This window comes from Ursus americanus, chromosome 24 (genome assembly GCF_024610735.1).
Source record: "Ursus americanus isolate L20-20 chromosome 24, mUrsAme1.1.p, whole genome shotgun sequence".
NCBI lineage: Eukaryota > Metazoa > Chordata > Mammalia > Carnivora > Ursidae > Ursus > Ursus americanus.
In genome coordinates this window covers 41,368,560-41,395,393 of record NC_142150.1, presented here as the reverse complement: position 1 = coordinate 41,395,393, position 26,834 = coordinate 41,368,560, and the positions used below count along the sequence as shown (strand labels likewise).

At 59.4% G+C, this 26,834-nt stretch overlaps 4 protein-coding genes across 5 annotated transcripts; 1 reads left to right on the top strand and 3 right to left on the bottom strand.

Moving 5' to 3' along the window:
• Nucleotides 1-307: 307 nt before the first annotated feature.
• On the bottom strand, nt 308-5,491 carry TMEM151A (transmembrane protein 151A). The gene is made up of 2 exons (XM_045775837.2): nt 5,316-5,491; nt 308-2,776 (listed from the first exon to the last, which is right to left on the bottom strand). The coding sequence occupies exons 1-2, from the start codon at nt 5,388-5,390 to the stop codon at nt 1,445-1,447; spliced, it is 1,407 nt and encodes a 468-aa protein (XP_045631793.1). The 5' UTR covers nt 5,391-5,491; the 3' UTR covers nt 308-1,444.
• A 2,366-nt stretch (nt 5,492-7,857) lies between these two features.
• Nucleotides 7,858-12,227, top strand: YIF1A (Yip1 interacting factor homolog A, membrane trafficking protein). Its single transcript, XM_045775870.2, has 8 exons — nt 7,858-8,073; nt 8,770-8,981; nt 9,146-9,250; nt 9,390-9,468; nt 10,973-11,030; nt 11,200-11,355; nt 11,832-11,925; nt 12,025-12,227. The coding sequence occupies exons 1-8, from the start codon at nt 8,043-8,045 to the stop codon at nt 12,169-12,171; spliced, it is 882 nt and encodes a 293-aa protein (XP_045631826.1). The 5' UTR covers nt 7,858-8,042; the 3' UTR covers nt 12,172-12,227.
• A 366-nt stretch (nt 12,228-12,593) lies between these two features.
• Nucleotides 12,594-18,529, bottom strand: CNIH2 (cornichon family AMPA receptor auxiliary protein 2). The gene is made up of 6 exons (XM_045775871.2): nt 18,394-18,529; nt 14,538-14,606; nt 14,070-14,117; nt 13,705-13,817; nt 13,432-13,575; nt 12,594-13,236 (listed from the first exon to the last, which is right to left on the bottom strand). Exons 1-6 carry the CDS (start codon nt 18,472-18,474, stop codon nt 13,209-13,211), a joined length of 483 nt encoding a protein of 160 aa, XP_045631827.1. The 5' UTR covers nt 18,475-18,529; the 3' UTR covers nt 12,594-13,208.
• An 883-nt stretch (nt 18,530-19,412) lies between these two features.
• Nucleotides 19,413-26,794, bottom strand: RAB1B (RAB1B, member RAS oncogene family). 2 transcript variants are annotated; one of them, XM_045775854.2, is made up of 6 exons: nt 26,661-26,794; nt 24,920-24,992; nt 24,534-24,629; nt 24,326-24,421; nt 20,968-21,099; nt 19,413-20,868 (listed from the first exon to the last, which is right to left on the bottom strand). In XM_045775854.2, the coding sequence occupies exons 1-6, from the start codon at nt 26,672-26,674 to the stop codon at nt 20,674-20,676; spliced, it is 606 nt and encodes a 201-aa protein (XP_045631810.1). In that variant the 5' UTR covers nt 26,675-26,794; the 3' UTR covers nt 19,413-20,673. The 2 variants fall into 2 exon arrangements, with proteins under 2 accessions (XP_045631810.1, XP_045631809.1); XM_045775853.2 differs by lacking the exon at nt 26,661-26,794 and adding an exon at nt 25,891-25,985.
• Between the last annotated feature and the right edge of the window lie 40 nt (nt 26,795-26,834).

Below are 26,834 nucleotides of genomic sequence, written 5' to 3'. Positions count from 1 at the left end.
CGTCGTCCCCAGCCTGCCAGCAGTGGAATGAAAACCCCCACCGGGCTGGAAGACGGACCACTTGGACAATGCGTTAGAAGTGACCCAGATACCAGTCGGTTGGAGTCAGCTGCTCAGAGCAACTCAAACCTGAGTCTTGGGCCCCCAGCTGAGCAGGGTTCCCTCTCAGCTTACCCTGTTCCTGGGAGCACTGGAGCCCAACCCGGTATCCCCTTCCAGAACCGAGCATCGAATCTCTGACCCAGAGTGGCCCATTGTACTTGTACTGGCCTTGGACCCACCACATAGGAATGCACGTGAGAAGACCTTCCATTTCATACCTTTTATTTTATCTGCATCTTCTCTGCCTCCTCCCTCCCCCACTGGCCCCCGAGAGGTGGTGGGAACCCCAGCTGGAAGGGGACTACTCTCTCCTCCCCGGGGGAGGGATGGTGTCCCCAGGGCCAGGCGCCACCGATGGGAGAAGCAGGGGCCTCCATGGCCCAGCAGGTGCATCGTCCAAGAGGCTGTGGCCAAGGCCGAGGTCCCTCGGATGCCCTGTGGCCCTGGGCCCCATGGGTCATCAGGAGGGTGAAGAGCAGAGAAGTCTGGAGGAGCAATGAGAGGGAAAGCCTGGGTGTGTGTGTGTGTGGCTGATAGAAGCAGAGGTGGACTTTGGGGGGACAGGAGCGAGACCAGGAGATGTGGGATCAAGGTGGGGCCCTGAGAAGGAACCCCAGGTTATAGGGGAGCTGGATGTGGGGGGAGGGTACACCAGGGAAAAACAGGGGGCCACGGGGGGACAAGGCTGTGCTCCAAGAACCGGGCTCCCAGTACAGGGGCTGTGCCGCAGAGTCTGATCGGGGGCTGGCCCTGAGCAGACACCAGAGGGCAGGCAGGGAGGAGCTCGTTAGGGGAGGAGGATGGGCACTTAGGGCCGGTAGTGGGGCCCAGGCTGTGGAGCTGCCACAGCCAACCCCCCAGCTTCATGGAGGCCAGCCCAACTGGGCATGGCCCCAAACCACCAATTTGTGCTTCTGGGTTGCTCGAGGGCTCCCAGTGTGGCCTCGGCCCTGCAGGGAAGAGCCCAGAGGTAGCCCTCGACCGCATGCAACAGCTGTCCCCAGGACTCCTCCCCCATCCCAGGCTTTCTGGAAACCACTCCCCCCCCAACCTGAGAGGGCCCCAAGATGGATCACCAGCCATTGCAGGGGGTGCAACGTGGTGGTGGTGGGTGGGGGGAGGGAGCCATGCTGGGACAGTTCACAGACTCAACTTCAGTGGTGTCCATTCACCCCCAAAATGACCCTGGGTCACTGCGCTTCAGTCTGTTTAAGGACTCTACCCCACCCCTACCCCTCGCGTGCTGGTCTGTTTTCCCTCCTGTGTCGGATAACAACTACTCAGGCATCGAAGCCCATGGCGGGATGGTGGGGAGGAGGCCACTCCGGGGACCACGTGGGTCTCAGAGTGCACCCTGCCCGTCCCCCTGGCAGCCGCTGTCACCATGGACAATGAGCACCGGGAAGTAAAGGGCGTCCTCGTAGCATGGTGGGCTTTCCAAGGGCTCTGTGTCCTCTCCACGGCGCCCCAGTGGCCCCCCGCTCAGGCTTCGGAAGACCCCTGGCGTGGCCCGGCCCCCAGCTCCCAGGGAGAGGCGGCTGCGGCTGAAAGGCAGGCGGGGCCCACTGGGCCGGGCCGGGGGCAGCGAGTTGCTGCTGAGGGAGCGACGGCAGCGCTGGCAGCCGCGGAGGTAGGCGCCGGAGCCGGCGCCCATGACCACAGCCTCCGAGTAGCTGGGCACCAGCTGCCGGTTGGAGCAGATGTGCCACTCCAGCTCGGTGAAGTCCACCGTGGCCACGCGGGAGAGCGGGGGCCCGCTGGGCACTGCCCCGGGCGGGGGCGAGCTGGCACCAAAAAGCTTCTCCACCTGGTAGTGCACATGGGCTGTGCCGTAGGCCGCCACAACACGCAGTGGCCAGGACAGCGTGGCCGCCGACACCAGCCAGAAGACCCAGGCGCGGGCGTACCAGGGTGGGCTGCGGGGGTCTGCGAAGACCATGAGGGATTCACGGAAGTCCACGTCCTTCAGGTGCATGCCCTCGCGGGCCTCCAGGTAGTCGTCCAGGCCCTCGTTGGCACTGAAGAAGCGGGCCCTCTGGGTGAGGTACGAGGCCTCGGCCTCGGCGCTGCCGAAGCTGAAGCACTTGGTGAAGCGCAGCCGCGTGGCCGCGTGGTCAGCCAGGCCCACGAGCTCCTTGGAGACATCGCGGACGCCGTGCGCTGAGTAGTCAAACTCGCCACGAGCCGTGCGGCTGTCGGCCCTCTCGTGGTAGACCTGCGTGGTGGTGTAGGCGTCGCCGTTCCGGTAGCGGGTGATCTGGCGGGTGCGGCGCACGTAGTGGTAGCTGGTGGCCTTCCACCAGACGCAGGGTGGCGCCTGCTGCAGCCGGCGGATCAGGGCAAGCACGGTGTTGGCGTCCGTGCGCGGCGCCTGGCAGGAGCGCACGTGGCAGTGCCAGCACTCGGCCAGGTAGAGGAGGTAGAGGAGGGAGACAAAGGCCAGTGGGATGTACAGGTAGCCATCAGAGCAAGGGCTGGCTGGGTAGGTGGGGGGTGGGCCCCCGGCCCCACGGGCCAGGGCTGCCTCGGGCCCCAGGACCAGCCGTGGCACCGTGGCCAGGCGACACCAGGCCACGACGGCGCCGCAGGCGTGGATGAGCAGCGTAAGGAGCAGGCACTTCCAGTGCGACTCTCGGCACAGGGAGCTTCCCAGGGACTGTTTCAAGGGCCGCTGCTGCAGGGCGGGCAGAGAGGGGAGAGGCGCGGGTCAGGACAGGCTGTCAGTGGTGCCTGCGCCTCTGCCTAACCCTGGGAAGGAGCTGGCGCTGGACTCCCCTCCCCACAGAGGAGGAAACAGAGGCTCTGAGGGATGGAGCGTCTTGCTCCAGACCGCACCCTTCTGGCTGTCACGGTAGAGCTGTAGGATTCAAACTGGGGCCTCTTTGCCCCTGAGCCTGTCCTCTACTGTGCCCCATCATCTCTCAGTCAAGGGCACCTAGGTCAAAACAGACCCGTCTCTACCAAGAGAAGGAAGGGCCCCCTGACTGGCTATTGAGAAAACTGAGCTCTGGTCCCGGTTCTGCCCCTAATTTGCTGTGTGGTCTTGGCCATATTCCTGCCCTCTCTGGTCCTTGATTCCTGGACCTGTTGGTACAGGAGGCCAGGGTGGCAGGGGTCTTAAGGGTGAAGATCATGGTGCTTCTTCCTCTCCCACTCCCCCTGCTTGTGTTCCCTCTCTCGCTGGCTGTCTCTATCTCTGTCAAATAAATAATAAAATAAAATCGTAAAAAAAAAAAGGGGGGGGGCGCCTGGGTGGCACAGCGGTTAAGCGTCTGCCTTCGGCTCAGGGCGTGATCCCGGCGTTGTGGGATCGAGCCCCACATCAGGCTCCTCTGCTATGAGCCTGCTTCTTCCTCTCCCACTCCCCCTGCTTGTGTTCCCTCTCTCGCTGGCTGTCTCTATCTCTGTCAAATAAATAATAAAATAAAATCTTTTAAAAAAAAAAGGGTGAAGATCATGGGCTTTGGAGCCCCGTGGCCCAGGATTCGGTGCTGGCTCCACCACTTACTGTATGACTTGGACAGATCCCTTGGTCCTTTCTGGACCTCAGTCTCCTCATCTGTTAACTGGGGCTTTTGTGAGGTTTCAACGAGATCTTATGTGTGGCCATCGCAGCACAGGGTCTGGCCGTGGCAATAAATACTGTTACCCTGAGACTCCCTCTGGTCCCTTGGTTCCACTTAGAGACTTGGGAGAAGCTTTTAAGTAAGCGAGAAAGAGGAAGAGCTGGGAACGGAGGAGGTGTGAGTCTGGGGGGAGCAGATGGAGTGTCGTCCTCCACTCCCCATCTGTGCTGTGAGGGAGGGGGTGGAACACAGCTGCTGGGCAGCAGGGGCCACTCCTTGGCCCAGAGGGTTTGGTCTACCCTCCCGGGCAGGGCCAGCCTGGCCCCCACCTCACCTCTAAGGCGCCTATGGAGAAAGAAGTGGGGGAGCGGGGAAAAGAAGGAGAAGGAAGAGGTGGCCTGACGGAAACAGCAGAGGTGAAGTTAAGGGGCCCCTTCTCCAACCCCAGCACCACCAGGTCTTGAGAGACCCAAGAAGAGAGGGTCAGCCTGCCCTACCCCCCCACCCACCACAGGTGCACATCATCACCAGGACCTGCAGGGCCGGTCAGATGCACACTCCCCACCCCATGTTTATCCCTGACGCACCGACCACAGATGTGCACACGGTCTGCTCATCCCAGACCCTGGACCCTCACCGGTGCCCAGGGCACAACCCCCCCTCACGACCATAACACGGTGCACAGGTGCCTGCACTCACCCACGCCCACACGCACACACCTCACACAGACCCACCCAGCACCGGACACACACATGCACACACTGGTTACTCACTCACTGAAGCCCAGGTCCACACCAGACCCTCACCGGACCACAGTGCACATCCCCCAGCCCCACCGCTACTGAAACCTGAAATCACACCCTAGACTTTACAGGAGACATCCACCCACGACAGAACACGTCCACGCGTCACCACATCACCCAAGCCAAGGACCCACCAGACCATCACCTGACTTCAGCTCACCCGAGGTGTGGGGTGTGGGGAGCGCCGACTAGCATTCACACACCCACAAGCACACTACATCCAGCCAAACACGTACACAGACCCACTCATCACCTATCACCCCAAAACCCCACACAGGGCCCCACACCGCTGCAGATCTTCTTGGCCAGAGCTGACGAGAGGCCACTCTGGGGGTCCCAGGCGGCAGGATGGGCCCTCGGACCTCACCGCGGGGAGAGGGAGAAGGGGTACCAGAGGCCGCCTCCTTTCCTCTTTCTCCTCCTCCCTGCGCTCCCTCCCCCAAGTCCCAGCTACGGCTGCTGCATTGCAGGCGCCGCCCGGGCACCTCGTGAGCAGCCGGGCTGGGCTGGGCGGGGGGCCTGACCCCCGGGCCTCGGGGGTGAGGGGCAACGCTGCGGAATGAGGGCGCGCAGGGGCCAGGCGCTGACGTCACAGGAGGGTGAGGAGGGATGAAGGGGCGCCCGGGGCGGGAGTCGCCCCCTCCTCCCTTCCCAGTCCTCCCCCACCTCGACCCCCACGCGAGCCCCTCGGCTCGCCAGACGCCGGCTACCCTAATGACGTCATTAGCAACTGGGGTTTTGGGACTTCCCTCCTCAGCCCCTGTCCCGAGGTTTGCCCCTTCCGTCGTCGCCCTCACCCGAGCTCCAGCCCTGGGTCCGGCCCCTCAACACACAGCGCCCGTACCTCCTCCCGCAGCGGCTCGCCGTCCGGCACGAACGCGGGCACCTCCCCGCTGTCGCCTCCGCCGCCCTCGGGCATGGTGTCCTGGCTGCTTGGGCGGCCCGGGCCCGGGCCCGGGGCATGATAGGGGGGAGCGCAGAGGGCTGCGGCGCTGCCCCGAGGGCGTCCGCTCGACTCGGCGGCAGCGCAGGGAGTGCGCCGAGCTCGAGCCCGAGCGCGGCGGCGGCGGCGGCGGCGGCGGCGGCGGCGGCGTTGGCGGCCGCGGTGCCCAGCGCCCCGCCCTCCGCTGACCCCGCCCCCGCGGCACCCGCGGCGCCGCCGGCAGCGCCTGGTACGGCGGGCGCTGCTCCCGCCGGTGAGAACCCCAGGCTGGCCGACCCAAGCTTAGGTTCCCCTCCCGCCGCGCTTGTGCTTGCGACCTTGGCCGAGTCCTTGCTCTTGGGGCCTCTTTCCCCTGCTGTAAAATGAGGGGGGATGGAACTCAAAGGTGGGTAATACCCCCCAGGGGTCCTGTCTCTGAGGAGTAGGCCCAGGCCTAAGCCCACCCAGACGCGCACCCCCCCCCCCAAGCCTTGCTTGTAGGGGAAAAAGCAGTTATAACCCAGAAAGCTGTGATTCGCCTCATTCGCTGGACAGAGGTGCTGGGCTTCACTTAAGAGCAGGCAGCTTGGGGGCCAGGACACCCAGGGCCCTAGGCTTTGTGACCTTGGGCCTGCACTCTCCACCCCAACCTCAGTTTTCCCACCTGAGAAATGGGAATAGAAAGGTCCACAAGCATTCATCATGAGGTACAGGGGAGTGGGATCTGGCCTTCATGGGAAGATGCCCTCCCAAGTACTGGTGGCCCCAGTGCTGCTCCCTGGCCGTCAGGGGCCTCAGACCTTCACACCTGCCCCTGGGTCTGGGCAGGCCGCCAAAGCAGACAATTAGTTGGTGGGACATAGGGAGCTGCAATGCTAGGTGAGTTTTGGGTTGCTTTGCCACATTCCCCCCCCCCAAAGCAACTCAAAAACCATTCAGTTCAATACCCCTACCCATTTAAAGATGAGGTGATTGAAGTGATAGAGTAAAGGACCCAGGGCTTCATCTGTTTATTTATTATTTATTTATTGGGCACAGATGTTTATTGGGTTATCTTCTATATCCAAGTATTGTGTTTGGCACTGTGAAGACAAGGGTAGGAGTGGAGAATGACACAGGCCCGGTCTTAATGGAATTTATATCCAGGGCAAACTGGTGTACCCAGAGGGAGCCTGGAACCCAGCCTCTGGCCTCAACCCCCAGCCAGGTCAGTCCTCTGTTCCCTTTGTCTCTCTGAGAGGGACAAGTTAAACTGACTCTTAAAGAATAACTAGGTTTTGGACAAATGGATATGAGGGGGAAAGGCATCCCAGGTGGAGGGGATTTCTGAGGAAAGGCACGCGATTAGATCACGTGAGCTGTGTTTAGAAAGTAGGAAAGTCACCTGGTGTAACTGGACACTGGGTAGCTACAGGCAGGTTGCAGAGGACCTGATTTTGCTCTCTAGAAAGTGCTGGCGGAAGGTGTGTGAGAGAGGAGGCCCCTGAAGACTGTCTCTGAGTAGGGTGAGAGTGGTCAGAAACTGGGCGGAGAGAAAGGAACACCCCCGACCTCAGGAGGGAGGCTTGAGGTGGGGGGGGGGGGAAGGGGAGGTATCTCACTTAAAGATGGACCGCAGGACCAGCAATGACTCAGGAGTTTCAAATGCAGCTTCAGGAGGTGGATCGGCGCACCTCCACAGTCAAGTCAAATAGGCTGGACCACGGGAGAGTTGACGGGTCAGGCCTGGTGCAGGATCCTGTCCCGACTATAGCACCCAGTCTCTGGGACTTCAGATCTTCTGGAGTTTTCAGTATGTGTAACGGGTGTGTGTGTGTCTTTCTGTCTCAAGAGGCCAGCAGCAGGCCCCCAGGATCTGCAGGATAGTGGTAGTGGATGGAGGGCATTTCAGCACCGGACGACGGACAGCACCCGCGCGGAAAGGAAGGGTGGGTGGCGGGAGGAGGAGTCAGCTTTCGGGGCTCGCTGGGCTGCGCTGTCACTGCCCCGCCCGGCCTCCTACTAACACTTGGCTGGCTTCCTGAGCTCCGTGCCAGGACTGGGGTGGGAGGCAGTATGGAGGACCGGAGAGGAAAGCTAGCATTGAGAGGGAGGGGCAGGAGACCCAAGGGGCGGGACTTGGTAGAGCTCCCCCGCACCCATTCTCTCCTGGGGTACGTCCCCCGAGCGAAACTCCGTTCCGGTACTCCCGCCTCCGCCAGGTCTCCACCTGGTGTAGTCGTGGCAGGGTGAGCGTCAAGTACCCCATTGCGCAGGCGCGGAAATAATTCTCAACCCCCCCCCTCCCACCTTAACCCATCTATTGGCTACTCTGGCCCCGAACTAGCAGCCCACCATCCAATCCGAGAGCGCCTCGAGTTGCTCCGCCTATACCCCTCCCGGAAGTTGACTACTGCCGAATCCAATTCGGCGAGGCAGCGCCAGCAGCCAATTGGAAGAGGGGAGGGGCGAGCTAGCGCCGCCGAGGAGCCAATGGCAGGCGACGGAGGATAACGCTGAGGACATGGCGGCTGCGGTCGAAGAGCTCGCGGACGTGTCGGGCTGCTCCATAACCCCGGTCGGTGCCCAGAAAGCGGAGCAGCTGCCTTATTAGTATTCGTACCCACGAGGCGGCGCAGAGGGCCCTTGGGGAGCGCCAGCATCGCGGCCATGGCTTATCACTCGGGCTACGGAGCCCACGGTGCGTGGGGCGCGGGGCGGGCGGGACGCGGCCCGACTGGCCGGAGGAGGGTCGGCGGCGCGGCCCGCTCACCCTGAGGGAGAGGGGCAGCCGTGACCGCTCCCCAGGGCGGCGGGTGTCTTTCGGGTTTCCGCCCTGCGTGACTCCACAACGCGTCCCGGACTTCGCCCTCTCGGCCCTGTCCTGAGATGGGGCGGTGACCGCACAGCTGGGATTCGCATGCCAGACCCGGGCACCAACGGGGTCTGCCTTCAGAACTTTGTTTACCTGTCATGACCCTGGTAGGGGCCCTCGGCACAGCCCAGGGCCTTTGGGTACCCAGCTGTCGCCTTTCCCACCCTTGTTCATGAGGGATGCATGAAGTTAGTTATCTTCACCTAGGAAACTTCTACTCACTCTCCCAAGGCACAATTCAGAGATCACTTCCCTTGAGAAGGCCCCCAGAAACCCCCAGGTGGGCAACCACTTCCAGGCGCTGCCTCAGCTCTTTCTTTGCCTACATTTAGCCCCTCTGGAAAAGGATGCCTCTTCAAAGTTCTTTCTGGGGTACCTAACCCCAGCCAGCCCGGGTTTCCCTAACTGATTGTTTGGTGGCCCCAGGACCCATACAGGACTGCCCAACCTGGGGAAAGGGGTGGTGGTTTGGGCTCATGCTTGATATTCCTGTCACCTACTCTAGTACCTACAAACCCACAGGCTCCAAGCACAGGGCCCGGGCAGCTCCAGATCCCCCTCCCCTCTTCGATGACACAAGCGGTGCTTACTCCAGCCAGCCAGGGGGATACCCAGCCCCAGGAGCCGACGTGGCCTTCAATGTCAACCACTTGCTTGGGGACCCAATGGCCAACGTGGCTATGGCCTATGGCAGCTCCATCGCATCCCATGGGAAGGACATGGTGCACAAGGAGGTGTGGCCTGCCCCCAGGGCAAGGGTGGCAAGATTTCTGGCCAGGGATGGGGCATCACGGGACCCCACCTAATTCTCACAGCAGCCCTCAGGGAAGGAGCACACAGAGGAGCACCCTGAGGTTTGGTGTGCAGCTTGTCCACAGCCTCCTCTCTCCTCTCCCAGCTGCACCGTTTTGTGTCTGTGAACAAACTCAAGTATTTTTTTGCCGTGGACACAGCCTACGTGGCCAAGAAGCTGGGGCTACTCGTCTTCCCCTACACACACCAGGTGAGCTGCCTTCCAGGTGAGCTGGCGGGGCCCTGTGCCTCCTGCTTCCCATCCCAGAGTTTGGCCCCCAGACCTCAACCCCCTTCTTTCTTTTCTTTTCATCTTTTTCTCCTGACGTGGCTGCTGCTGCCACCGCCAGAACTGGGAGGTGCAGTACAGTCGCGATGTGCCTCTGCCACCGCGACAAGATCTCAACGCCCCTGACCTCTATATCCCCAGTGAGTCTTTCTTTGACCTGGGCTGGGGGACGTGGTGGGACATGTGCCTTGAGTCACCGACGAGGAGAGAGAGGCTCGTGCATTGATTTAGCATCTGCTCTTGGTGCTTTTGTGTGTGATGGTTGCTAGACACCTGGTAGATGGAGCAGGGGGACCAGTAAGAAGCTTCCTGGGTGTGCCCTCTGTGCCCTCAGGGTACTCCCTTTTGAGATCTTTTGGCCTCTTAACTGGGACCATGTCCCTCCCTAGCCTGGAGCCCAGGGCTTAGACCTAGTCCTACAACTTCCGGTAGTGGAACCTCAGGCTGGCTACTTTTACTCTTATGTAAACCAGGAATGACGACAGTCTCTACCACCAAGGATTGTTGTGGAGATTCAGTGAGGTGATGTGCGCTCAGCACAAAGCACACTAAATAATAGTTACTGTCATAGCGGATTCCTTGCCCAAGTCCTGCTCCAACATTCCCTCCTCTGAGAAAGTGGTCACTCCCTTCTGGGTTCCCGGAACTGCCCATCCACGTGGCACGGGGTCAGGCTGCCCACCTTGGACAGTGGCTGGCAGACTGTGCATCTGACTCCTCTGTCCTGGGGCCTGCTCAAGGCGAAGCCCACGGTGGACACCCTGGAGCAGGGTGAGTGTGCCCGGGTGGCCCTCAGAGGGGTTGCCAGGGCAGCCAGTGAGCCCAGTTGCTCCAGGAGGGCCACAGGTTCTTCTGTCCTTCCTTCCATTTTCTCTCAGAGCCACCTTGTAAAGCAGGAACTGCCATCCCCATTTTACGTGTTGAAGCCAAGGCTCAGAGAGACGACTGTCTTTGAAGCCACATAGCTTATAGGTGGTAGAGCTGGTTTCCTGACTTCAGACCCCGTGCTCTCTGGTGGGCACATCAGTTCTGGTGCTTCAAGGGAGCAGAGAACAGGGCCAAGGAGTTACAGTTGCTGTGAAAGCCCAGCTCCCCCTGGCTCTGAGCTTTTGTGTAAACAGCAGGGGTAAACTGGGAGCCCTCTACATTGGTGGGATGGCCAGAGCCAAAGCCAGGGCCAGTGGCCAGACTGAAAATTACTGACTGAGGTGACATCATCCCCATGGGCTGGACTCTGGGGAGAGCCTGGGTTGTCTTCAAGCCTGTATTTTAGTCCTGCAGTGTCGTGGGACATCAGTTTGGCCCCTGCCTGTTGGTCTAGGATTAGCAATAGCCTTGGCCCGTGATATGGTTTGAGCCACAGCAGGCAACTTTGGTGAGTTTCCTAGCACAGGAACAGGGAAGGAGGTGGCTTGGTGGTCCTGAGAGAAAGGTCAGGGTAGCATTTACAGAGGGGGAAGGGGCTGAGTAGGGAAAGGCATCTCAGGCAAGGTATTAGGAGCTGACTATGGAGGTTGGGTATGTGGGGGTATGCAGAGAAGGAAGTATGGGGAGAAGGTAAGGAGTGTAAATGGCCCCAAATACCTAGCCAGGGGGCTCTGATTGAGGAAACCAGGCTGATGGCATCTTTCTGGCTCTTGGCAGCAATGGCCTTCATCACTTACGTGCTATTGGCTGGGATGGCACTGGGCATTCAGAAAAGGTTAGTACCAACGCCCTCCCGCATTCCCACCAGCTCCCACTCCTGACTGCTCTCCTCACTTCCCTAGGGGACCTGTGGCAGGTCCCAAGCCCAGCCCATGTCCTCAGTCTCACACCTGCCACAGGATGACTGGTTTCTGAATGCCTCCCCTTCTCCCACATGGCCGTAGGTTCTCCCCAGAGGTGCTGGGCCTGTGTGCAAGCACGGCGCTGGTGTGGGTCGTGATGGAGGTGCTGGCCCTGCTCCTGGGCGTCTACCTGGTCACTGTGCGCAGTGACCTGAGCACCTTCCACCTGTTAGCCTACAGCGGGTACAAATATGTGGGGTGAGTACCTATGGGCCAGGCCAGAGGCAGGTCTGGAGAGGGGCCTGCTGCCGTGGGTTCCCAGCTGGTATTGCTGTAGCCTTGAATTCTGACCCTGGGCACTCCTCTGCCCCTCTCTGGGCCCTAACTCTTCTCTATTAGAAGAACCAGCTGTTTTTAGCATTCTCCTCAGGAACCGTGTACTGTTGTTCAGGTCAGGAATGTATGGAGAGTCCCCCTGGGGACACAGGGGAGAAGGGCTTTGTGCTGGGGCGATAAAGGGGGTCTCACATCCATGTCCTAGGACTGAGTCCTAGGCCTTCCAGATTCATTTTGAGTCTAGGACCTGTGGGGATAGATTGAAGATAAAATGCCCCAGTGGTGGTGGGTGGGGTCTAGGCTGGGTGGTGGGACCAGTCTCAGGCACGGACCCTTGAGAGATCTCCAGCCTTCTCTTTCTCCTCTCCCCCTCACTTCCCTGCGCCCCACCCCTGCAGGATGATCCTCAGCGTGCTCACAGGGCTGCTCTTCGGCAGTGATGGCTACTATGTGGCACTGGCCTGGACCTCGTCTTCACTCATGTATTTCATTGTGAGTCTGGGGCTGCCCCTCGTGCCTCACCCCCTGGAGTTGGAGCTGGGGATGAGCCTCCCCCTCCCGGCCCAGCTTCAGCTCTCTCCTTTCTTCCAGGTGCGCTCTTTGCGAACAGCGGCCCTGGCCCCTGACAACGTGGGGGGCCCAGCTCCCCGGCAGCGTCTCCAGCTCTACCTGACCCTGGGAGCTGCAGCCTTCCAGCCCCTCATCATATACTGGCTGACCTTCCACCTGGTCCGGTGACCCCTGACCCCCGCTGGCACTGATTTTTCCATACATTGAAGATTTGATTTCCTTGATTGTATTTGATCCTTGTTCCTGGGGCCTGGGTGGGGGGCTCTCCATCGCCCAGGGTTTACCAGGCTCAGGGGACCCAGGGGAGGGCTTCCTGAAGTTGGTGGCCTTCATACTGCTTTGAAAAGCAGATGGAAGGGTTTCAGCAGGAATAGCTGTTTAGCTGTAGCCAAGAAAGTGAGGATAGAAGGGAGCAGCTGCCAAGGAGACCTCAAAGGCCTCTGATCCATCTGAGGGGTTTCCCTGGGGGTTCCGTGGGCCAGTGGTTTGAGCCCAGCTGTACTGGGGATTTAGCTGAGGGCTGCCCCCTATAGAGTCCCTTTGCCCCCATGTCCTCTTCAAGCCTTTCAGGAGCAGAACTGGGGCCCACGTGTTTGCAGTAGTTTATTCATATTTTGTCACAAATGGCCGGGGAGGGGGTGCCGGACTCCTCCAGGCAACATAGAAAATAGGTCCGAGGGACAGGACAGGCTGGGATTGGGGCAAGTGGGGATGGGGAAGGGGGAGGTCTGGAGAGAGAGCCTGGGGGAGGGGAGAGGGCAGACTAGGGGTGGGGCTGCCCCCCTGCTGAGCCTGCTCATTCCCGGTGCGGGTACCCCCCCACCTGCAGGGGGAGCCTCAGGGTGAGGGTGGAGGGGGGGCGGCCCAGAACTTCCAGGGTCAAGCCCTGCTCCTTGGCAGGGTCCATGTTCCCCCCGAAGTGGACAAGGCCGGAGGTTCCGCCCCTTCCAAGACTGACTGCCATGCCTACAGGCTGGCAGAGGAGCCCCTGCCCCTATTTAGAGCTCTGCCCAGCCCTGGTCCAAGGGGAGGGGGCTCTGAAGGCGGGAGGTCCCCGCAGCAGCAGTTTGGAGGGGTGGAGAGGAGGCGGGGGGCACCAGTGCCCCCTCCCTCCCCAGGGCTGAGGCCTCTGCGGCCGAGGGGCAGGGCTGGGGGTGCACAGGCGTCCGGTCCATTCTGGGCTTGCTCCCTGGCCGGCTTCCCCCTTAGAAACTCACCAACGTATAAACCATACTGTGGGAAGATGAGGCAGTGAGCCGAGTCCTGAGTAGGCCCAGCTACTGGCTACCCACCCTGTCATACCCTGGGTTGCCCTCAGTCCTTGGGGGAAAAAGGCAGGAACTTGGGGCCCAACCATTCCTGGAATTGGAGGCATGGTACCTGGAACATCCCTTCCCTGACTTCTGACTGCCATGGGCAGGGCCTCACCTGTACAGGTAATAGAAGAAGGAGAGCAGGTAGAAGGCGAGTTTGCACCAGGACTCCTTCTGGCAGTAGTTGAGGATGTCAGCATTCATGATGGAGACCGCGTCATACATGACCTCAGAGCCATCCGCCGGGCGATGGAAGTACCTGGGGTGAGGGAGGAGCCTGAGTGCCCATGTCAAAGCTCCCACCCCCATCTTGCCCCTGCTCTTCCGTCTCACTCCCCCCAATGGAGCTTCCAGAGGTGGTAGAAGAGGGGGATGTTGAGGCCCTCACCTCCAGAGGTGGTAGAAGAGGAGGGGGATGTTGAGGCCCAGGGTCACCCACTCTGCTGCACACAGAAACATCAGACAGAAGAGGCCGTGGATGGAGTATTCTGGGACCACCAGCTGGGAAGGGAGGGTGAGAGGTCAGCTGCCTGGTGCCAGAACAGACCCCAGCTTCAAGGGCACAGAGGGGAGCTGGGATTTGGGAGGTGCCCCCCACCGCGACCTCTGGGGACTAAAGGGGCCTCTAGCCTCCCACTCCCTCCCGGTGGCAGACCAGATGAAGCAGTTCCCAGAGGGGCAAGGCCGCGTTCCTAGTCACAGAGTAGGGCTGAGCTGGGTTAGGCGCCTCCTGCTACCAGCCCTGACACTGACCTTCCTCAGGAGGCAGCAGATGCGTTCGATGTTTTTTAAACGCTCGCGCTGTGGGGGGAGGAAAAGGTCACTATGGGGAAGGAGGAGGAGCGGGCATTGGGCTGCCCCCGCCGCCCTCCCTACGTCCCCCGCCGACCTGCAGGTGACCGCCAGGGGGCGCCATTGCAGTCTCTGCGGCATAGAGGCAGCCGCGCCGTCCCCATGGCAACCGTCACCATGGAGGGACCTTCACCCGCGTCTCCACGGCAACGGCCCAGAGCCTGGCAACGGCCGCCCCGCCAGGAGGAACCCGAGCCCTGAGCCCGCGCCAGGTGTTTGCTGGGGGCGGGGACAGACAGGAAGGGGCACCGCCGCCGGTCCCACCACACACCCCTTCTTCCCGTCCCCAGTCCCCCACCCTCCTTCGCCTGCGACAGATGGAAAGACAGACGGACGGACACACCTCGGCATAGCACATGTATCACTTACTGCCCGCGCTGGGTTCCCCTGGTCGATGGGGTTCTTGAAGTCGGTCCGCAGCTCGTCAAAGGCTATGATCTGGGGGAGGGGCGTGTGCCCGTCAGGGTTGGGACAGCAGTTCATGGCCCCCCACCCATCCTTCTGTGGGATAGGAATTCATACATGGGTACTGGACCAGATGGAGCTTGCTGCAAAGGTGGAGAAACTGAGGTTGAGGGAGGGGCGGGGCCTGGCCCAAGGTCACAGAGTAGTGTGGAACGGAATCCTAGTGTGCTGATGCCCCAGTCAAGCCGTGTTCACGACGCTTCCATCCAAAACATCCCAGAGATGGTGTCTCTTTCTGCATTTTGCTGACCACCGGGGCCCCAGAGGCCTCGGGCACAGCCCTTGCCTGGGTTTGGCTCCCTTGCTTGGGAGAGCTGTGAAGTATATTCCAGGGTGATCAGGGCTAATGGGGTGCCTGGTCCAGCATTGGAGGTGATGGGGGGTAGAGTTCAGGCTGGACTCTGAGTGGGTGTTTGGTGTACAAATGGGGGAAGGGCAGTCCAAGCAGCAAGAACAGCAGGTACAAAGGCAGAAGGTTGAAAGAACAAGGAACATTCAGGAAGCTGCAGGTTCCGTGGGGTCAGAGTGAAAGTGAGAGTGGGAAGGAAGAAGGGAATGTGAAAGATGGGCTGGAGATGCTGTGAGCCCGGACCGGATATTTGGACTTTAACCCAAAAGGAATGGGGAGCCACTGAGGGGTATAGAACAGCAGAGTGGGACAGACAGGCTAATGCTTTAGGACGGATGGTGCAGGAAGTACACATTGGCTAACAGTCCCAGCCAAGACATACATGATACTTACTCTGTGCCGGTAGGCTTTATGCTTACCAACTCATTTAATGCTCGCAACAACCTGATGACATAGGGACTGGTATTATATCCGTTTTGTAGATAAGGAAACTGAGACAGACAGACTAAGTGACTTGTTCAAGGCCACACAGCTAGTCAGTGATAAGCCAGGATTCCAACCCAGTTAGACTCCAGCGTTAAAATTCTTAACCGCTTTTTCATAGGCAGACCAGGCCAGTGAGGAAATGGGGGAAGGGCGGGGTGGGGGCAAGTTGATGGTGATCAGCATCAGGTGAGTGGCAGTGAGAGTGGAGAGGATTCCAGAGCTATTTAGAAGCCAGACTCCAGGCGGCTGCAGAGTGGAGGCACAGGGGTCCAAGTTGCTTTTGGGTGTTGGGGCATCTGGTAGATGGCAGTGTCCTCATTGGGATGGGGAACTCTTGGGAGGAACAGGTGTTTGAAGGGATGATAAGACAGACCTGGAGGGGGGGCGGTGGGAGCTGGCATGGAAGGAAGTCTGGAAGAAAAGCCTTCTGAGGTCCCCTCCCTTCAGTGCCAGCCCGAGGACGAGGCACAGGGCCCACCACCCCCAAGCATCCCGGACCCCAGACGGCTTGGAGGGAGAGAACATGGGCTTCCTGGAGGGAGACGGGGCCATCTGGAGCAGCACCCCCTCCCCATGGACTCTGGGCAGCCACCTGCCTGTCAGGCACAGCAATAGGGTTCAGCAGGGAGCGGAAGGGTGCCGTCTGTCTGCCCCAGAGCTGGCACCACCAGCAGGCAGCGGGTGTCATGCCTCCCACCCCCCCAGGCTGCCTGGCGCTGACTCAGCCCCCTGGAACAAACAATCCCCCACGATGACAGCTGACACGCGTCACTCACCACCAGGGTTGCCTAGCGACCAGTGGGGACTGGCTCAGGGTCTGGGGTGGGATCTGGGGTCCTGCCCTGGAAGGTTCTGGTTCTTACCAATTTGGGTTGAGGACCACACCTCCTATGCCTATGCCCATCCCACCCCCCCTTAGTAGGCCATGCTCTGGGCACTCTGATGTATATCCAACAAACCCACTTTATCCACAAGAAAACAGACTCAGCATGAGTGACTTGCTAAGATCACCGAACTAAATAGCTGAGTGAACACCGTGCTTGACACATAATAGGTGCTCAATAAATATTTGTTGGGCCCTTTCTCCCAGCCTAGGAGCCTCACGAGGGCAAAGCCTGAGTCTTATTCATCCTTGACTCTCCCACAGCTGCCCAGATCCCGGTTCTCAGGAAGCTTAGACACTGGTGTGTTGGATGGAGGACTGCTCTGAGTAGCACCTAAGGACAGGGACCCCCCAGAGGGGCTGTGGGAGGTCTCTGGGTGGGGAGAGGCCTGGAAAGGGGCTTCTTGATTTCCAGGAAACTTTCTCCAAGGAGCTGGTTAGGTCTGTGTTCCCAGCCTGTGACCCTCAATTTCTTCCAATCTTTAGGACCCCCAGCCCACAGGATTGTCCATTACCCAGGGATGAGATAGAAGGCTCAGAGAGATCAATACAGATTGGGGTGTGTGTGTGTGTGTGTGTGTGTGTGTGTGTGTGTGTGTGTAGGCAGAGAGAGAGAGAATAAGACAAAGGGGGAGAAAAGAAAAAGCAATTAAGAGACCCACAGAGAGAGAGAGAGAGAGGGAGAGGCAAAACCAGGGAGAGGGCTGGAGATGGGAGGGGGGGATGTGTTGGAAGGTGCCTGTAGGGGCTCACTCCTTACACAGGAGGGGTGCAGTCAGAGTCCATGGAACCCTGATGCCGGGGAGATGGGCAGCAGTGGGGCTAGGGGGATGGTGAAGGGAGAGACTAGTCAAGAGCCAGGGAGGATCATGGGCAGGTAGCAGTTCCCAGGAAAAGAGAGGAAGTGGGGAGACCAGGAAATAAGCAGGTGAGGTAATGAGGAGGAAGTGAGAGGAAGGAAACAACGGGCTACAAGGGGAGAGACCGGAGAGGGGTAAGGGAACCCCCCCAGCCCAGAGGGGATGGAGATCAGGAAGGTGTGTCCTGGAGCGGAGGATGCCGAAATGGATGGACCAGGACCGACCAAGATGGGCAGTCCTCATTGAGGGGATCACGGAGGGGGCCAAAACCTCAGGGGACAGAGGTGGAGGGAGGGCAGCCAAGGGGGGCAGCAAGGGCCCCAAACAATGAGCTGGAGGCTGAGTGATATAGTTCTTGGTGAGAGGAAGGGAGCCAGGCACAGAGGGCCACTGAGAAGAGGGCCCCAGAGAAAATGAGGGAGAGGGACTCCCTCTAAGGGGAGGCGATTAGGATAAAGGATGAGAAATGGACACTCTGAAAGACCAGGAGTGAAGCCAGGCCAGAGTGAGAGACAGACCAAAGGGGACACAAGACAAAGGGGAAAGTGAAAAGGAAGAGGAGGGAAAATGGGAAGTGGGGAGGAAACCTGATGAGAGGAAGCCCGGAAAGGAGGGGGCAGGGACGCCCAAGGTGAGCTGGTGGTGGGGACTAGGTCTCCGGTCTGCTTAGAGCCAATCGCTGCTGGGTCAGGGAGGTGAGTGAGAGGGAAAGGGTTAATGGGCTCTGCGCTCTGTGGGTCCTGTAAACAGATGCAGTTGCCATGGCAACCGGCTCCATCACTCCGGCTGGAAAAACCCACAAAGGGGGGGCAAGCAGACAGACAAACTGCCCGACAGACAAACGGGGGCGACTGCATGGGGGGGGGTTTAGGAGAAGAGAAAGGAGCAAGAATCCAAGAATTCTGCCCCACACCCCAAGGCGGCATGGGGCAGGGGCACGGGGTCAGAGACTAACTGACATACCCACAGACAGGCGGGGGCGGCGGAGGAAGGGGGCCCCGGGAAGGAAGCCGACAACGGGAGGGGGTATTCATGGGGGCAAAGAGAAGCTGACCGAAGGGGGATAGCCGAGAGGAGGCTCCAAGTTTCCCCGGACCCCGAGCCCATCTGCCCGGCCCCCTCCCGCTCCGTGTGCCCCCGGCGCCCCCCCCCACCCCGCCCCCAGCCCCAGCCCGGCCTTACGTGCCAGATGACAAAGAAGATGAGGGAGGCGCACAGCACCAGGGTGAGCATGTAGCAGAACGCGGCGAAGGTGAACGCCATGGCCCCCGCGCCGGGCGGCGGCCCGGGGGGCGCCAGCGCGGGGCCCGGGCGCAAGGGGACGCCCCCCGGTCCGCGTTTAGGGCCGGCCGGGCATGGCCCGCAGGCCTCGGGGGATGCGGGCGGCGCGGCCGGGACCGGGGCCGCGGGGCCGTGGGGCGCGCGGGGCGCGGGCCGGTGGGCTCGGGGGGCGCGTCCGCTGCCGGCTGCCCGGGCCGCGATCGCTCATCCTGCGATCCCTCGCCCGCGGCTCCCTCGCTCTCCAGCCCGCGAAGCCGGCGGGGCGGAGCCGGGGGCGGGGCCGCCGTGCGAGCGGCCTCGGGCGGGGCTGGGTCTCTCTGCGCCCCTCCGCTTGCACCGCCCGGCCCGGGCGCCACCCCCGCCCCAACCTCAGGGACACGTAGGCATGGACGTACATCCCTGGCATGCGCCCGCCCCCGCCCCCCGCGTCACACGAGTTCGGTCCACTCGGAGGAGCACACACACACACCCCTAGCCTCACATACTGTATTTTGTACACCGGCCTGGGAGACCAGGCTGAGGTCCTAAGTGGGAGGAACTTGGCATTGTCCAAGGGGGCAGAGACACCTGGCTTGAACCCACAGCAAAGGTGGGAGAGGGGGCAGAAGGGGATGCGGGCCAGGCGTGATGGGGCACATCTGCAGCCCAACCTCACAGGCTGGATGGATGTGCGCCCGTGTGAGTGTTGGCGGCAGCTCACCAGGTACTGCCCATGGCCACCGGCCTCCCCTGCTGCCGGAACCGTGCTGGGCCCGTGGGGACACACCACAGAAACAAAAGCAGGCAGCACTCCTGGCTTTTGGAAGTGGGTCAAGGACTTTCAACAGCAACCCTAAGACACACAGCCCAAGCCGGGACCCCAGTTCCATTCCCCCACCCCAAGACAGCTCCCACCACAGACCACACTCAACCACCACAACTTCCTTGCAAAAACCCTCGGCTCACCCGAGGGCCAGTGGAAATTTATTTATTTTTTGTCCTTTCTGTCTTTCCCCAAGTGGCTTTTCCTTGCAAAATGCCTGACATGACACCAGAGGGGAACCTGGGAGTGGGGGCACCCCAGGGACTTAAATACAAGCTGGAGGGCAGGGCACAGGTGGGACAGGCGAGAGACAGCACAAGGGACATGGCTTCTCAGGTAGAGACCAAAGGTTTGTTTTTTTCTGCAGGAAGAAGCTGTGCCAGAGGGTAGGGGGCTAGGATCCTGGGTGGGAGGGGGTGAGGGGAGAGGCCCCGGACCCTGGGTTTGCACCCACATTCCCCAGAGGAGAAGCAGTGACAGGGTATGAGGACCTGCCCTCATAGGCTCCAAAGAACAGAAGGGGGAGAATAAGCCAGATGTGCTGCCTTAGGGAAAGGGAAGAGGTGCTGGCAGAGTGAGGGTTAAGGCTGGTGCCCGGCCTCTGGCTCGGTGGGCCTTCCGCCTCTGCCTGCCATGGGGACAAAGGGGCACGGTGGGCAGGCAGCACATGGGCCTGGCTCTGGCAGGGCAGGGGGTGGCAGGAGCAGGCTCCCTCTGGGCTCAAGACACAGGCCCAGCATGGCTGCCCGCCCACCTGCTCTAGATGTGCTCAGACCCCACCGCAGCTGGACGGCTGGAGCTGTGAGTATGGAAGGGGCAGGGAGAAGAAGCAGGGAGGAGAGGAAAGGGTGGGCTGCTGGGCCCCAATGGCCCCCATGCCCTTCCTGAGGTCCAGCCCAGGGCCCTGGATCCTGAGTCCTGGATCCCCTGGTCCCATTCCTGGCCCCCGGCGCTGACTGCAGCCAGGGACTGTAGAGGCCAGGGAGGCTCCCAGCTCTTGGGAAAGGGGAGTGGGGAGAGAAGAAAAAGGGTAAGGAAAGAAACCCACTGCAGCATACATGGGGGGCAAGGAAGGGAAACAGAGGAGCCCTCATCCCAAAGAAAGGTGTGTGGTCGGGTATCTTTTAAAGTTACCTAGAGGCAGCAGCAGAGCAAGCCCACATCCCCACCCCAGCCAAAGGTCCTGGGTGTCCTCCCTTGGGGGCCTTGACAAAACCAGGGCTCAGGGCAGCAGGCAGATGGGCCAGAGGGAGATGGGGAGCCCAGGACACCCCAAAGCCACAGACTCAAATGCCCTAGGAGAGGGAGGCACCTCCTGTCCCCTCCAGGGGCATCATCTGGAGAAGGTGCCCCCTCCTATCCCACCCCACGTGCCCCTCCTAGCAACAGCCGCCACCAGCCGGCTTCACAGGGGTGCTGTCGATCTTGAGGTTGGGCCGCTCACCCCCTGAGGCTGCCCCAGGCCCCATCCGCTTTTTGATCTCAGCAGCCATGGTCATGAATGCCTGCTCAACATTGGTGGCGTTCTTGGCACTCGTCTCCAGGAAGGGGATGCCCAGAGAATCTGCAAACTCCTGACAAGGGGAGAAGAGAGAAGAAGAGGGGAAGGAGGGGTGAAGGGCAGCAGACCCCAGCCCACCCTCCCTGGGTGGCCCGACCCAGGCCCCGCTCACCTTGGCGGTGGTGTTATCCACCACTTTCTTGGTGGTGAGGTCGCTCTTGTTGCCCACCAGGAGCTTATTGACGTTCTCACTGGCATAGCGGTCAATCTCCTGTAGCCACTGCTTCACGTTGGCGTAAGATTCCTAGAGGAGCCAGAATCAGAAGTTATTTTGCTCCCAACTCCCACCCCTTCTCAAGGCCAGGAGAACAGGGGCTTTTGAAGAGGGTTTCCCTGGGCTCCCGAGAGACACAGGAGTCCTGAGCTCAGGGACCCAGAGGAAACTCTCCCCTCCAGGCTTAGATCTCCTCCCTGACCCACTCCATCTGAGACCCCCAAAACCAAACCTGGCACAGCACCAGCTGTCTGCCAACAGCCCCGACACCTAAAGAGCCTAGGCCTAAGGTCCAGCCAGCTCTGCTTCCTGCAGCTAGTCTCCCCGAGACACAGAAAAGGCCGAAAACACGCAAATGACAACAGGAGAGAGACTAGAGAGGAGACAGAAATGGAAGGGAACAGGTTAGCAAGATCACAAAGTTCCCACAGTGGCCTTAAAATCCCTGTGAGGTGTGAAGTCTTTCAGCCCAATGGTAGGTGGAGGGTCCTCAGAGAGGAGACCCTGGCCTATGAGGGAGACGTGTATCCTGGGAACAGAGCCAGACATTCGTCCTGCTTCTGGCACTAACAGCCTCCTCATTCAGACCGGCTCTCCCAACAGCTGGCCACTCCCTACCCCTACCCCTGGCTCATAGACAAAGACAGAACTTTTAGAAACATGGTTGAGCTAGAGCCACACTTTCCCTTATCAGGAGTCAGAGGTATGGGGATATCCCACTGCATTCAAATGTACACCTGCTGCCATGTCCCAGGCTGGGCCCTGTGGACACAGAAGGGACAAATCCCTGGGTCCTGCCCTAAGGCACTCATGGGACAGCGGAGGACTAGACCAGGACACACACACAATGGCAAGATTGTGTGATGAGTGCTTCAGGGAGAGATAGCAAGAGCTCCCGGAGCTCCAGGACCGCCTCTGCCTGGGGAGACTATGGCTGACCTATGTGTGAAGGGACGAACTGGCCTTGTGTGGAAGCAAGTGGAGGGATGGGAAAAGTCCAAGGCGAGGAGATGACATACATCAGGTCAGGGATTGGGATGGGTATGGTGCCTCTGGGGAGCAGGGAGAAGCTGAAGGCTGCTGCAACACAGGCCCTGAGCACATTAGGAGGGGGAAAGGAGGCAGGCCAGAGGATGGAAGGTCTTCGCCTGGCTAAATCTGGACAACTAGGAGCCCATGAAGGTTTTCTTAGGAAGGGAGCAGCAGAAACACACCTGTGTTCTGGGAAGACAGTTCAGACAGGAGTGTAGAGGCCAGATCAGACTGGCAAGAAGATGGCGACCAACTGGGAGGTGGCTAGAATAATCTAGGGAAGAGATGTGCCCTGAGCCAGGGAGTGAAGCAAGGAAGAGCACAGGATTTAGAGTCAGACCATTCTGGGTAAGCCCCAGGTCTGCCATTTACTGTGTGACCCTAGATTTATCACCTGAACTCTCTGAGCTTCAGCTTCCTCATTCTGATAAAACAGCAGTTCCCAGTGGGGCTGTTGTACGCAAGAGATAACGAACACAGGCCTGTCTTATAACAAGTGCTTAATTAGCAGGAGCTGCTGTCATCCTCATCACTGCTATTGTTACAAGGGAATGGACTTGAGATAGAAGGTGGCGGGGGGAGAACAGAGGGAGGGAGCGGGGAGGAAAGAGTTTTCTGGTCAGGCCAACAGGAACTCTGTTACAAAGATGGGGGATGCTGGAGCCAGTTTAGGGGGAGAGAGTGAGGCCAGTGCTGGAAATGCTGAGTTCTGAAGACAATCTGGAGCTCAGGAGAGGTTGGCTAGGGGCAGGGAAGGGTAAGCTCAGAAGCCAAGAACCTATGAGACCATGGGCAAGTTACCTAACACCTCCCCAAGCATATTTATTTCATCTGGAAAACAGGGACCCTAGCACTTAGTTCATTGGGTGATGCCAAGAATGTTATAATTACTACACAAAGTGCCAGCAAAGTAGAAAACAGAGAAGATCCACAGTGATAGCTATTTACACAGGAATCACAGAACATAAGACAGAAGCCAAAACACAAAGTGTCCAGACCCATGCAGGGAGAGTCAGGAAGCACAAGACTGGGGGCAGGGGGGAAGGCAGGGAGTGTGGCAGTTGTAGTACAGGGCAAACCAGTAGAAGTCACTGAAAACAGAGGCTAATGCAGCAAGAGGTAGGAGAGCTGGAGATAGTAAACTTTCCAAGGAGAGGGAGGAGAATGAAGGTAAAAGCCGTGAGAGGTCAATCAGGGCAAGAACTGAAATGAGGTCATGGAACTTGGCAGCTGAGGTCCGTGATGACCTCTGTCTGAGTAGAGCACAGTCCACCCACAGCTTGTTGTCCAGAAGGCATCATGAGTTCCTGGTGAGCCCAAGGGCCCAGCTGCCCCTCAGAGCAGGAACTCCTCCAGGCCCAGGGCTGATGTAAGCATTTCCATGTCCCCAGGGCCTCGTCCCCACTAAGCAACAAGGTTTAGTAGAAAGAATAAAGCAAGTAGAATCAGTAGACCTACCTTTTCTGTTTCTGCCACTTAACTAGCTGTCTGACCCCAAGCCAAGTCTCCTCACCACTCTGACCCATTTCCTCATCGATAAAATGGGAACCTAATGCAGACTTCTTTAGAGTGTTAAGAGGCTGTAACAAGTTCTATAAACTGCAAGGTATGGTGGGACTGTTTCAGCCTGTTAATACCACCACTGCTGCCAGTGACACAGGACTAATGCCGCCACCGCAGACACAGGGCTCCTACCTCTGCTCACAATGCGCCCAGAGTGCAGGGCTCCCTACCTCCTTATCTAAAGCCCTCCAATCACTTCTCCACAGTGTCTTCACACAGGAAGCCATGGGCCCAGCACAGCAACCAGCTGACTAAACCCCTAGGAACATAGGTGCCTAAAAAGTCTAGAATAAGGTGGCAAGTTTAGCCAGGAGGTGTGAGGCCTGTTTCTGCCAACGCCCTGAGTGGGGCCTCAGGAGGACTCACTTCTGCAGCTGTTTCCCTCCTCATGAAATGAGTCCAAGTACAGTCTCCCTTCCAGGCAGCAGCCGGAAGAGAGGATAGGAAGAGTAAAAAGAAACAAGAACCAAAGGCCTGGAGTGCCTGACTGGCTCCGTCAGCAGAGCATGTGATTTTTGATCTCCGGGTTGTGAGTTCAACCCCCACGCTGGCTGTGCAGATTACTTAAAAAAAATAAAACCCTAAAACAAAACAAAACAAAACAAAGCCCCGAAGACCTGAAGCTGAGGAGGCAAAACTGGACATGTGACGCCAGGAGTACCTGGTCGGTGACATCATACACCACAATGATGCCATGAGCCCCCCGGTAGTAGCTGGAAGTGATGGTCCGGAACCGCTCCTGACCAGCTGTGTCCCACTACAAGACAGTAGGAGAGAAGGGCAGGTCAGCCCTGGGCTACTTGCCCAGAGCCCCCACCCCTCCCAAGGCGGCTGCCTCTGTGCCAGAGACTGGGAAGAGCGACTCTCACGATCTGAAGTTTGATGGTTTTGCCATCCAGCTCAATGGTTCGGATCTTGAAGTCCACCCCGATGGTGCTGATGTAGCTCTCTGTGTATGTGTCATCCTGGAAAAGTAGGGACCAATGAAATGGCCTAGGTGAACAGGCCCAAAGGCCACTTGGAAAATCTCCCTCCAGGTCCCTGACCCAGCCAAGCTTGCAACTACCAAGCCCCCATTCTCAGCACCCCAATCTGCTACCCCCTTGTCTTTGTTCAGTTAGAGATGCTACTAGGAGGTCCTACAACTTCATCCTTGGTTCTAAGGTCTTGCAACTACTGTGGTCTGGGATGCCCCCTCTCCCTCCTGCCACCAGCCAGGACCCCAGGTGGATCGTATGGGAGGCTTCTTACTCACAGCAAACCGCAGAAGCAGGCATGACTTGCCCACGCCCGAATCACCAATCAAAAGCAGCTTAAACAGGTAGTCACTAGAGAGAAAGGATGGGAAGGCATGAAGGAAGGCAGGGAGCCCACCCGCCATGCCATCCTGCAATCCTAACTATAGCCTTCTCCCATGCTGTGAGGCTTGCCTTGGTTTACAGTATTAAGGAGCTCACAATATCCTCCCAGAAGTCCTGGGAAGAGGAGGGCTGACCACCCCCCATATTACAGCTCGCCCAAAGGACTGAGTCTGAATTTCCACTTTATAGAGAAGGAAGCTGAGGCACAGGGAGGGGCATGACCTGCCAAGGATCACAATCCTTAGGAGAAAAAGCTGGGTGTCCTACTCTGAGACCTGACAGACTCCATGGTCTCTGGGCCAGTAGGGACTAGTTAGGGAACCCCCCTCCACTGCCCTGGGGCCTACCTGGCTTGGCAGGGGAGATCCCAGAAATGGAAGCTAGGGCCCAGCCTAGGACTTGTTAAGTGAATATCTATGTAAAGAGCCTGGTATGAAGCCTCTAAGAAGAGGTGGTCAACGAGAGGCAGTTAAAACGTACTGAGTTCCTACTTTGTACCTGGCCCTGTGCTAAATACTGCAAATGCATCATCTCATTTAAGCCTCACATCAGCCCTATGAAGTGGATGGTGTTATTCCCAACTAATGAGGAAACCAGAGGTCAGAAGAGGGAAGTGACTTGCCCTAAGTTACACAGCTGTTAACTTTAAGACTGGAAACCAGGTTCAGACTCCAAAGTCTCTGTGAGAGCCTGCTGGTTCCCTTCTATGTCCCTTATAATCCAGCTCAGAGCTTCACCCATCCCCAAGGAAATCTGAGGCCTGGATCTGGAGGAGAAAAAGGAAGTGGCAGAAGAGGAAGAAGACAACTGACACTTGGGGAAAACTGTCAATGAGAAGTCCGGGGCAGAGATATGGGCCACCTACCCGCAGGGGGAGTGACCAAGAAGTGAGGAGAGTCTGAGGTACAGAGAATCCCACTGGAAGGGGAGAAACAAATGCCACATTCATCTAAACTTCATCGGCAGCGTGACGGCGAAGGGAAGGGGTGTGACGGTGGCGCAGGGGGCCTGCGCAAAGGTGAGGAGAGGGCGGGAAGTGACTGGCCTCCAGGAGCCGCAGGACAGCTAGACCCAGCAAGGGGCGAAGCGGCAGTCCCGGAGGGGAGGTCCTACGGGAGGACGACCCAGAGCGGCGCCTCGGGGCCTCCCGCTTCTGACCAGCCCCGGGAACCGGATTCGGGGAGAACGGAAAAAACAGAAAGATTTACTGTCAGACCTAAAGGGCCCGAGTCTGGACCGGCTCCAAAACGCCGGGACCGTCTTCAGCACCCAGACCGCCACTGCAAGCAGCAGGTGGGGAAACTGAGGCCTGGAGAGACCGAGGGGTCTCTCAGGGGTCACCTGACCAATAAGGCCTGTTAGGGGCCGGTGCTTCGGGCTCCAAGTAGTGGCCCTTGGGGTCGCAGTGTCTCGGTCCCGGGTGCAAGAACTCGGGGTGCCGAGCCGGGGTCCTGGGGCCCCCGGGGGAGGGGCAGGACCCGGATGTGTGTGTGTGTGTGGGGGGGGTCAGCGGAAGAGGGACCCGGATGTGGGGGCGCCGCTCAGTCTTGACCCAGGCCGGACAACCCCGGTAAGCGTACAGCCCCGTACTCGGGATCGAGGCTGCGCCGGACGGCGCGGGCGGGGCTCACTCACTATTCGGGGTTCATGGCGGCGGCGGCGGCCCGCTCGGTCGCTCCCAGTCAGCTCTGCTCCGCCTCCCGTTCCAAGATGGTGGCCGCTCCGCCCCAGAGGCCCCGCCCGCGACGCGCAGGCGCAAACATTCCCGACTTGGGCCTTGCCGCGTTGCTTCTCGGAACTTGTAGTCTC